Raw genomic sequence first — 12,151 nt, forward strand, 5'->3', positions numbered from 1 at the left:
CGGGGCACGGGGTAAGTGCATTTTCCCTGTTTCATTGGAATTGTTAACACTGAACAAGTCTTGGACAAATTCTCAAGTTTACATTTAATTGCTGATCTGAGTATCTCATATGCAAATATGTACAGGACATTTTGTGACCTACTCATGTCATCACAGATTTTCAAGGCAAAAAGAAGTATCTCATCATTTCAGAATGACCTCTTCAAGGAAAGAGGTCACAGAAATTTCCCCTCTTATTCACACAGTGGTTTAAAAAAAATGATTGGATTTTCCAAAATGCACCATGCTGCTTTGAAGATATCAAAATATCTACTCCCCTATTTTTCAATCTTAGTAATTATCATCTTGTTTCTGAATACATCTAGATTCTACATTCAGTCATACAGCTCCATTACTCCTTACACCGTTACATTAAAGAGTTCTTTAGATTTCCCTATTAAGGTTCTTTCTCATGGCAAGGCAATCCCCATACCCCTCGATATCCACACAAGTTCTCAGAATCTCATGTTCTAAAATGAAAATATTATTTTTCTCCTCTATTATGTCTCCAGGATACAAATACTCATTTTGATACTAAATACTAAAAATAAAAAATAAAAAATAGAATGGAATTCATAACTCTCCCTGTAGCAATTTACTGCTCTGTATTCTTACTATTCATCTTGAGAGCCTTCAAGGAAACTACTTTCTGCAGAACTTGACTAGGAACTCTCAAGAATTACAACTATTAAAGAAACAAAATTTTTTTTTAACTCATAATTGGTTTTGGTTCATGGAAACCTAACATTTTCCAGAAGAAATATGAAGTCCTAAATGCCAAGAGGAGTGCTGTGTCCTATACCCTGGACAAGTTGGCTGTTGTTTTTTTTTTCTGTAACCTTTTGTAAACTCTTCTAAAGCATGTCAAAGATCACCCTGGATGCGAAAACTGCTATTATTACTTTTAATCACTATTAACTTACTATTTGAAATAATACTATTTGTGTAGCAGAAGATTTCTCCACCTCCCAGAATCCTCAAATGCTTCACAAGTATGTTTAGCACTCCAGTATAAAAAAACAGCCAGAAGACTACTGAAAATACTGTAAGGCCAGCTAAAATGGATGTCACAATTCCAAAAGGAAAGAAAGTAGGTCTCCCTTCTATGCCTTCCTCTCTTCCACCCCCCCAACAAAATCCACCTGGATGACTTAATGGAAAAGTTAAAAGGTGATTATAGGGAAAAGGTCAATATTAAGAACTAAAAGCTTGCCCAAATAAAGAGGAAAAGGAAAGATGATACAACATACCAGGGCAATGTAAACACAAAATAAAGAGAACTAGATAAGAATTTTAAATGAGCAAATGATGCCCACTATCAAAACTGGGAAATCAGACAATAAATCAGTGGGACTGCCCAATAACATAAGCAGAGAAAAGGAACTCAAGGATATTAAGGCCACAGAAGACTGGATGATCTCTTGAGGTCCATTCCAAACCCTAACATTCTGTGATCCTGTGAATTACTCACCCTGGTCCTTACTGCTAAACACACTCAAAAGACACTCAGACCATTCCCTGTAACAGGTTAAGTGAAAGCTGGATGACTTAATGTAAAGATGTAGGAATTATTAGATGTCAGTAAGTCACCAAGACTGGATGACATTGAAGCAGAAGTGATGAAATGAAATGCAAAAGCACAGAGGAGATGGCCAAGGAGTAGAACCAATCACTACAAATGGCCACACGCCCAGAAGATGTGGATTGACAACAAAACTTTGAACAAAAAGAGACTGTAGAAAGGATTCTAGTGACTATCCGCAAGTCTGACTCCTGCTTCTGGGAAGTCACTAGTGTCTGTTAAAAGATAATAGAGCACATGAGATGACATGGATCTGCTGGGAAAGAGCCATCATGGCTGCTGGGGAAGGAAAACCTGCCTCACTAACCTGATGGACTTCTTAACAGAGGGTGATGAATAACCTCTTTGTCAAATTTCCTCCCCAAATACAATTAAAGGAATTAAGTTGCCACAGGATTGGAGAAGAGGTTATTACAAAGCTTGAAAGTTAGGTAAGGAAGAGGAAACAAAACATAAGGATTAATGGTCACTTTTCAGTACATGAGAGAGAGTCAAGAGGTCACCCAGGGATCCATTCTGGCATAATTTTTACATGACATCATCAATTTCCTGGATAGTGGTGTGATCCACAAAAATACACAGCTTGCAGATGATATTACACTGCAATGGATATTCAAATGCTACATCTATGGCATGGAGAAACAGGTGAATCTCACAAAACTGAGTGTGGAAAGATGACAAATGAACACAGAGTACGTAAATGTGTGGTAATGTACCTAGGAAACAAAAAATCTGAACTATGGCATACTATGTTTACTTTAAAACCATGAATTGTAGTTTATTTGAATCCTGTATTCACCACTGACAGCTCTATGAAATTGTTCGTATACATGTACAGCAGCAGCCAAAAAAACATGACAAAATGTTGGGCATGTCAGAAAGGATACTGAGAACAAAGGATGTAATTCTGCCGATACAGAAAACATTGCTGTGCCCACATCTTCATTACCCTGTGCAGGCTCATCTTCACATCTCAGAAAGAATGTAGTGGAATTATGAAAAAATACAAAGAAGGGAAGAATGATCCAGGGGATGAAGCAATCACCTGTTTTTAAGAGAGGATGAAAAGACAGCTCTTTAGTTTGGGAGGAGAGAAGGTTGAGATTAACAAAAGCATGAAGGTAGTAGTAAGTGTAAAACTGCTGTTCACCAAATACCACAGAATTGAGGGCATTTGGTAAATAGGTCCATAAACAGAACACCAGAAGGATTACACAGTTATATACCATCTAACTTCACTAATACAACAGTTCTAGATACCAAAAAAGTTAAAGGGGCATGAAAGGAAAGAATAAAAGGTCAAAACACATCTCCTCTGCCACTGCAGCAGACTGAATTTAGGGCTAGATGGGTCACTGTTGTGACTCAGTCGGTTATTTCTTATATCATGCTTACTTGGAAGAAGTTTCCCCACCTTGTAAGCCAACTGCCTTGCAGCAATTTAAAACCATAATTTCTTCTCCTCTCTGTTGTATATATGAAGAATAGAATACATTTTATCTTCTCTTTCTTAGCCTCAACAACTAGAATTCATTCAACCTTTACTCATAGGTCACACTCCCTAAATCTCTGATCACTCTCATTGATGTCTGTTCACGGTGTTTATAATATTGAACTGCAGCACCCAGAGAAGGAGGTAGTTGTCAGCTAAGACTAAGTACTCAGTGGAGTGGCAAGATCCATCTTATAGGCTCTACTACCTTTTATGCATGCCTGTGGTTTGCCGCCCTCACAACAGTGAGATCTATCTAGTTTGTGGCTCACGGTAGTTACTTGACATTCTTCTGAGGCATACTTGCCTAGCCATTCATTCGCCATCCATCTCTTTGTAACTTAGATCATTTTAGATTGCTCCCCGTGAACAGCTTTCAGCTCCTCACTCACTCTCTCTCAATGTTACTGACACAATTCTGAATTCTAATCCCATCCTCCAGCGCCCCTGAAATCCCTTTCATTTTTGGAAACAATTCAAATAATAAACCTAACAAAATTCTACTCCATATTTACTTCCATTATGGTACCAAAACTTTAATAATTACGCAGCAGAGTTTTCTAAAAGTTTTGCTCTCAGAAACAGATCTCACAGTTATACATCTAATCTATGTGTCTCTTGTTTCCTTATGAAAGTGTTATTCACAGAATATAAGAAGCTGACTAAATCCAAGATATGGCATTCAAAGCTTCTCTCTGTATAGGACAGACTGCTACTTTGTCAATAAAAAGAAATTTGAAGAGTTTGATACAAGTTAATCTTGCCAAATCTTCAGTTACTCATCTCATTTTCTAGATGTTCATAGTCTACTTGTTTGAGTACTAAAACACATTTCATTTGAACATCAAAGACATGAAAAGCAATCCAGACAATTTTCAGTGTTATTTATCACATTACAGCCTATATCATCCACAAATTTTATTGGGGGGGGGGGGAAACACTGACAAAATACTGAATCTGTCACACAGAGCCAGTTATAAAACTGAAGAATACAAGAAGAGTACCATCACACACATCCACCTCCCAAATTTTTAGACATACCTTCCAGTTTAACTTTTGTTTATATAAAAAGAGGAAGGAAAAAAAAAGAAATCTCTTTGTCTCACAGAATTATGAATGAAGAAAAAAATAACCCAGCTTAGTCTCAAAAGAAGCAAAGAATTTACTAAAGGTCTTATTCCTTTGTGTACAACAGAACACATGACCGATCTTTAACTCTGGTATTAAGGCAACATAGTAAGAGTGTTCCAGAGTAACAGCATAATTAACTCAAAATGCCCACCGCAAATATGAAAGAAAAACACGTTCAAATATTCAACAAATAGCACCTTGCAACGACTATTGTTATCTGTTGCTGCCAATCAGTATTGTTATGCTTGTACAAAGACTCCAGTGCACCAGACTGTCGCTAATTATGTATATTCAAGTGATTAGCAAGCACTTGTTGCCTCGTTCACACCACCCTCCAAACAGCAGCCTTTGAGAGGAGAATAGACTGCAAATTTATTGAGAGAACACTGTTAATCCTTTGGGGAGAATGTAAATGTAAACAGGACTACTCTACATCAAGGTGCTTTGACAACAAAAATCATCTGCATAAACACATGCTCAACAACAAACAGGTGTTCTATTTCACAACTAGCACCCATTTGATGCTTTCAAGTAAGCATTATGCACAAACTGTTAGAAGTACTTTGAAACCAGCTGCAATTACTATAATTAGCTGTTTTCCTACACTTTGTTTTTTTTTTCCTGTACCTGTTCAGCATTGTGTTGGTTGCAATCTGTAAACTCAACTGAAACTAGGGTTCTAGCCTCCTGTTTAAAGCTTACTATCCTCTCCAGTTCAGTATGTATTGTGGTAAGTTCATACTCACGATTAAAGTGCCACCATTTATAAGTCGTTTAATGCAGACATCATCTTAACAGCCCTACAAATGTCAGGTCACTCATCTAACACTCACTGTGAATAGGAAAATAAGGACAACTGTCAAAAACATAAAAATAGTAAGCTTTCGATGTTCAGGATTTCCCTTTTTTACAGAAATATCCCCAGGAACTAACAAGATTTATTTTTAAAAACAAGAACTTCTAGTTTTATCAGACAATGGGTGGTAAAAACAGTTGCTTGTACACAGATACTTGTTTGAGTATGCTCCAAGTAAGCGCTTCTAAAATTTATTTGCTCAGAATGCACATGCTTCCTTCTGTGTAATGAATATAAAGTACCTCTACTTTATTCTTTATTCTTATTAAAATGTCTTTCTATTCTCACTCAGTCTTTCATGGCATATACACAGCTCTTGGCTTTCAGTAGTTGCAAATGCTCCACCACAGTGATGCACTTCTAGACAAACAGTTCCACTGGCCTTTTCTCCAAAGTCAAACCCTAATGTGCCTATTTCATAAGCTTGGCAGTGTCACCTATAGATGGTTATAATGCAACGCTTCTACCTTATGATTTGCCTGATTTTAACTACTGAGCTGAATAATTCCATATTCAGCACCTGCTGTGATTTTTTTTTCCTCCAGTGAAAAGCTTAACAGGCAAACACTGGGACTTCCCAGTGAGTAAGAACACAGCTGGGAAGAAGGGCTAAAGATGATAAATACACAGTACAAGAAGGACAGACTACAAGCATTTGAAAGAGGCTCTTTTACCTTGGGTGAAACAGGCACAAAAATCTATAATCAGCACAGGAAAAATCCAAGACTAAGAGACAGCATCATGTTGACAAGTTAATTTAATATCCTCCCCTAACATCAAAATGTACCTGAGATCCCTCTAATGCCTTTTGCATCTGTTTTTGTGGACATCCACAATAGTCAATTTACAGAGCTACATACATTTTTAATAACAGCCACTACTTTCTTCTCACCATGTTCTGCTCAGCTGGAAATGAACATGAGCCAGCACTGTAACCAGATGGCCAAGAAGGCCAATGGCATCCTGGCATGCATCAAGAATAGTCAGGACAGCAGGAGCAGGGAAGTCACTGGGCCCCTGTACTCAGGACTGGTGAGGCCACACCTTGAGTACTGTGTCCAGTTCTGGGCCCCTCAGTTTAAGAAGGACATTGAGACTCTCGAACGTGTCCAGAGAAGGGCAATGAGGCTGGGGAGAGTCCTCGAGCACAAGCCCTACGATGAGAGGCTGAAGGAGCTGGGATTGTTTAGCCTGGAGAAGAGGAGGCTCAGGGGAGACCTTACTGCTGTCTACAACTACCTGAAGGAAGGTTGTAGCCAGAAGGGGGTTGGTCTCCTCTCCTAGGCAACCAGCACCAGAACAAGAGGACACAGTCTCAAGCTGCGCCAGGTGAAGTTTAGGCTTGAGGTGAGGAGAAAGTTCTTCACTGAGAGAGTCGTTCGTCATTGGAATGGGCTGCCCAGGGAGGTGGTGGAGTCACCATCCCTGGAGGTGTTCAAGAGGGGACTGGACGTGGCACTTGGTGTCACGGTTTAGTAATCATGAGGTCTTGGGTGACAGGTTGGAATTGGTGATCTTTGAGGTCTTTTCAAACCTCATTGATTCTGTGATTCCATGAAAAGTTTCAGTTCTGTTGGTCCAGGAAAGTAATAGAAACTGTATTTATAGCAGTTATTCCCGAAGTGACCAAAAGAGAATGACCAAAAAGATTAATAGAACGCTGTACTCTTACAAGGCCTCCTATAGAAATGCAGTGAGCATTGTATTGTCTATAAAATTCCAGGTAAAGCTTATTTTGGGCCTTCTTGCAGAGAGACAGCATCCTTGGAGAAGTCCAAACAGGGGATGACAAACTACTAGTTGCTCTCATTTTCTCTCTTAGCTCTCATGGCAGAGATGTATCTAGTGAATCCAGCAGTTTCAATTGTACAAGGAATTCCCACAACAACATGGACATTTGTTTTTCTCTGTTGATTTTTTTCTTGTCAAACAGAAAAACCTGGCAAGTTATCAAAAAGAATAAAGATGACTCTATCTAGAGGTTGTATTTCAAGTATGAAGAAACACCAGATTGGGAGTTAGTTTAACCTTTTAACATACACTAACTGCTGTAAATCAGAGAATGTTGACTTGTGTTACAGTCATCTTTGTGTATTCCCAGCTCCACATTGTAAACCCCAATTAAATTTCATAATACTGTAGCACTCAGCCCCTGAAAAAAAATGCCAATTCTACATAATAGCAACACCAACAACCATTTGACCTCCAGTAAGGTAATTCAAGGAGCTAGACTTCCCTTTCTGGTACAGGGGGATTTTGTTTGGTTTGGTTGTTTGTTTGTTTGTTTGTTTTGGGTCAGTTTAATTCCATAAACCACTGCTCACTTAGACGAACACAGCTACCAAGAAATGTAGCTGAAATGCCTATCCAAAGCACCTTCTTCTCCTTTCTTCTAGAGAGAGAGAGATGTTAGTTTAGCTAATCTAAGCATATAATAATCTCTCTGTCCCAGCACATGAACACATATGAAACATTTTAAGACAACCCTTCTGACTTTGTAGTAAAATAGTCTCAGAGTTAGTAATTTCTAACAGAATTTCAGATGGGAACAGTAACTTCTACTGACACCACATGAAGGGGCTGGAAGGGAGGAACCAACAGCTGTGAAATGCTTAAACAGCTGCAAGCAGATATATAAATATGGTTCCGTTATTTCATTGTCAAATAAGTCAGCTATATGCTAAACAGAAAAGAAAAAAAGCTATGCGGGTGTTTACTACCCATTCATATCATCACCACACATAAAGTTACATGCAGACACATCCGCTTTCTGTTTGTTTATTTAAGACTCTTTGTGAGACTCAAATGCAACTAATTAGGAGAAATATGACATTGAATTTCAACACAAGGAGGAGTTTAGAGCCTGGTATCCCATTTACTGAGTTCCAAATAAAAGCTATGAGATAGTAAAAGTATGCAAAGGAGGCCACTATCAGCATTTGCAAAGAAATACACATTATTTGGTAATTATTTGATAACAGTATTAAAGCTCCATAGAAGTTGTGTACCTGCCTATCTGCTGCAAAAGAAACACTCAGGGCTGCTCTGGAAGGAGATCCAAAGCAGCTAACAGACTGAATGACACAGCAAGCTAAAAAGCATAGCTAATGGAGGTAGTTAGACATCATCAGTTTCAGAAATGACTGGCAGTGAACAAAAATTCACAGGAGCAACTGAAAAGGTTGTCAGAAACAACTTGGTATGGACAATATAGTCTTCAAATCAAACACTCCAGAGCACTAAAGCCTACACAAGAGTGACTGCCTAAAGCTGTAGCTTGCTCATACAGCCCTGGCTACTTGAGACCAGCCAAAAAGGCAGGACTACTTCATGAACAAACCAAAGGAAATACAACTAGAAGAATAGGATTAGTGGCAGGTTGCTTTGGCAATATGTCATAGCTGTAGGAAATTTGGGTCATGACAACCCCAACATGTTTTGGGCATGATTACTGATAGTGTTGCAATAGTGTCAATGCTTCAGACTCGTCAAATTATTCTCTCACTGTATTTCACTCATTTTTATGTCTTGCTGCAACATGGAAAGTACTGCTTACAGAGCAGCTAGAAAATCTAATTTAGTGTCTTGGGTTACAAGACATATACAAAACATACAGCAGGCTGGATGAAAGTACTCTGCCAGTTTATTGTTTAACAAATAATAAGCAATGTCTATTGGTTGGAACAGTTTTTAAAAGGAGTCAGACAGGAGTACTTCTACGAATATCTAAAAGAAGTCCACTTTGAAAAGCACTTAGCTAAGCAGGGCTATATTATCACTAAAATACTATAATGCATTTACAACTAAGGATGACTAAATGAAATCTGCTTATGCCAAAATACCTATGGCAGAGCTACAGCACTGTGATGGAGATCACAGTCCCCCATGCAACTCTAACTGCGGTACAGCAAATCTTTTCAAGTAGCCTTTGTAGTCATCACTTTCACAACCCCAATGCAGTGTAAAGTAGTTGCCCCTCTCATATCCTGTTCCCAGAGCAGGCAGAGTCTCTAAGCAATTTTCAGAGAAGTGTCAGGGATGATGTCATTCTGGTAGTGCAGAAGAGGAACAGTACCAGGAAACATCAAACCCTCACATTGTGCAAGGGGATCTGCACTTGGGGGCAGGTTGTAAATCTGGCCAAGGACCAGCAAGACTTTAGATCATGATTTCACCCGAGGAGGCAGCTGTAGCAATAAACACAACGTTCACTTCTGTTCCATGGGATGTTTCAAACATAAACATTCACTCTATAGCTGAATTCCCAGTTTACATTACACTAAGCACAAAGAAGAAGAAATGCAAATAGCTGACCTCTAGTAATGCTAATAAATCTCTAAGTGTTGATTCCCAAATACTTTCAGATAATTCCCTTCCCCTCTTCCACAAAATATCTTTGGAGTTACATCACTGCAGTTTTAAACAGCAAACTACATTTATGACCCTGAGAAGTTAAACAGAAAGAGATAAACAATGAATGAGATCACTGGGGGGGGATATGTTTCTTTTCACAAATTACTGCCATTTGGGTTTTTTTCTCCCAATTTTTACTTTAAAAAAAAATAAATTTGCATCCTAAAGCTTTTCTCAGTCTCTCCATTATGTAACAGTTCTTTAGGAAAACGCCAGCTACCCTGACAACTGGGATGTTTTGCCAGAGTGGCTTTGTCTAAATCCTAAAGCAGTACTTGGCTATGCACTGAGCCCAGTGGCTGCCTGTGATCTGAATGCCAATTAAGAGTGCTGGCCCTCTTGTCTGACAAGTCAGAGACTTAAAGGTCTATCTGAGGTCAGCAAACTGTCTGGGCTACTTTTGTGAGCTTAAGAGACTGAGAAACACAGCCAACAACATGGCACTTTGTCACAGTGGACTTGTCACTGTATTCTATTTAAATCAGAAAGAAAATTATTATTCACGTTTTGCTTCTGTTTGTGTCTGAGAGTCTTACTGTCATTCTCTGCATCACCAGTGAAATTCAGCCTCCTAGTGGACAGGTAGGGATGAAAACTAAACAACTTGTACTTTAAAAATCAATCAAACGTATATACCCAAATTTCAATTAACAAAGTTGCACAAGAATTAATAGTGAAATACAGACCGTGGCCAGTTTGCCACACGTGTTGGAGCAATCCCATGCACAAATACAGGCTGGGTAGAGAAGAGAATGAGAGGAACCCTGCAGAGAAGGACTTGGGGGTGTTGACTGGCAAGAAGCTCAGCATGAGCTGGCAATGTGTGCTCACAGCTCAGAAAGCCAACCACATTCTGGGCTGCATCAAAAGAAGCATGGCCAGCAGGTTAAGGAATTCTCTGCATCCAGCTCTAGGGTTCCCAACATGAGAAGGATATAAACATGTTCAAGCAGGTTCAAGGACTCTGAAAATTATAAGGGGGCTGGAGTACCTTCCCTTTGAGGACAGGCTGAAAGAGTTGTTGCTGTTTAGCCTGGAGAAGAGAAGGCTATGGGGAGATTTCATTGCAGCCTTGCAGTACTTAAAGGAGGCTTACAGGAAAGCTGGAGAGGGACTTTTTACAAGAGCACGTAATGACTGCACATGGGATAATTGCTTTAAATTAGATGTGGACAAATCCTTTAAATTAGATGCAAGGAAGTTCTTCACTGTAAGGGTGGTGGAGACACTGGAACAAGTTGCTCAGAGAAATTGTGGATGTCCCAGTCCTGGAAGTGTGGGGTTAGAACTGGATTATCTTTAAGGTCCCTCCCAAATCAAGCCATTCTGTGGTTCTATATGCACTCTAACTCTGGTGTGGCTTTCCTTCAAGTCTCCATTCAAACAAGTCCTGTATCATGTACTTTAAAATTTTGATGGGGTTTTTTTTGCAAATCATGATAAATAGTATAGCAGGCCAAAAAGTGCTCAAAAACACCATTTGCCCATATTTGTCATAAACACCTTGATAATATCTTTTTCTTTTTGACATTTACACAAGAGTTTCTCAGACATCAATGGGTATATAAACCATCAACATTGGTAGAAATCAGGAAGCAGTAACTTCCCTATTATTTCACATCATTTCTACTTTTGAAGGCAGAGACAAATTTTATCTGCTAGCTACACAAAAATGTTACCTAACTTTCTTTTTTATTATTGCTTTTCATGCAAACAGTGAAACCTTACTTTGCTTTACGAGGTCTGCAATGCAAGCTTTTTTGTAAATATTTAGCTAAAACAATGAACTGATTTTCTAATCTAAGAAACCATGTAATTTACATTCCCAGCTTTTCACCTTTCCATTGCAATTGGAAATTTAAGCTCCACTTCTTTTCATGGGAAATTGCAGCTTGAACACACTGAATTCTTACATGTGAACATCTTTCACTAACCCCAAAAGGAAAGAATACCTTGCTTTTCAGCATGATGAAGACTGAAGACGACTAAATTTCACATGTGAAATTAGCCTTTTCTTGATGGCTTAGTGAGAACCTGAGTTACTGGGTATTTACCATACATAATTGCAAGAGATGAGATGAAGGAAAACTGTAGTCTGTATACTGATTTTTTAAAAGCATTTCCATTTTAGACTTGACAGTACAAAAATTAATGAAAAAAAATGCAAAGTTTGCCTTTAATTTGATAAAAACCCAAAACAAGTAAACTGAGGCTGAATTTCCCACTGAGAAAGGCTGCTAATCTGCTTTTTAATAGCTACATTAAGAAAAGAACTTTTGGTGATATAAATTTGGTATATGATCTTGAGAAGGAAGCTGCTTTTTTCCTTTTTGTTTTGTTATGTTGTTTTTTTAACTACAGTAATTCATTCAGAATATTACTGTAAGAGGGAGAGTGGGTATGGAGTAACAGTTATGTAATTGGCAAAACAAAATTCCTAAACACACAGATGTATATTTAAGGCTGCATTAAAAATACTAAAATGGGAACTATGTTATGTAGCTGTCTCTGGGTGAGTTCCCCACGATTTTCAGAAAACTGAGTTCTCGTGTTAGACTAGGACTGCACTACTAATTTATCTCATCAGTCACTTGATTGCTGGCTGATCAAAAACAGCCATACATATAAGTATGTATGA

General features: G+C 38.5%; 1 protein-coding gene across 3 annotated transcripts in view; it reads right to left on the minus strand.

Annotated features, from left to right (window-relative positions):
- Nucleotides 1-12,151, minus strand: part of AKT3 (AKT serine/threonine kinase 3) — a 154,146-nt gene that overhangs the window by 92,332 nt on the left and 49,663 nt on the right. For 2 of the 3 annotated variants that reach the window (XM_068155504.1, XM_068155495.1), the window contains exon 3: nucleotides 2,571-2,666. The exons of the other annotated variant lie outside the window; for it this stretch is intronic. In XM_068155504.1, the coding sequence (XP_068011605.1) occupies nucleotides 2,571-2,666 (96 nt within the window). The remainder of the gene's footprint in view (nucleotides 1-2,570; nucleotides 2,667-12,151) is intronic. 3 annotated transcript variants of the gene reach the window in all.

The sequence above is a fragment of the Melanerpes formicivorus genome, unplaced genomic scaffold (genome assembly GCF_026170545.1).
Source record: "Melanerpes formicivorus ecotype bairdi unplaced genomic scaffold, bMelFor1.0.p_v2 SCAF_2, whole genome shotgun sequence".
Lineage (NCBI taxonomy): Eukaryota > Metazoa > Chordata > Aves > Piciformes > Picidae > Melanerpes > Melanerpes formicivorus.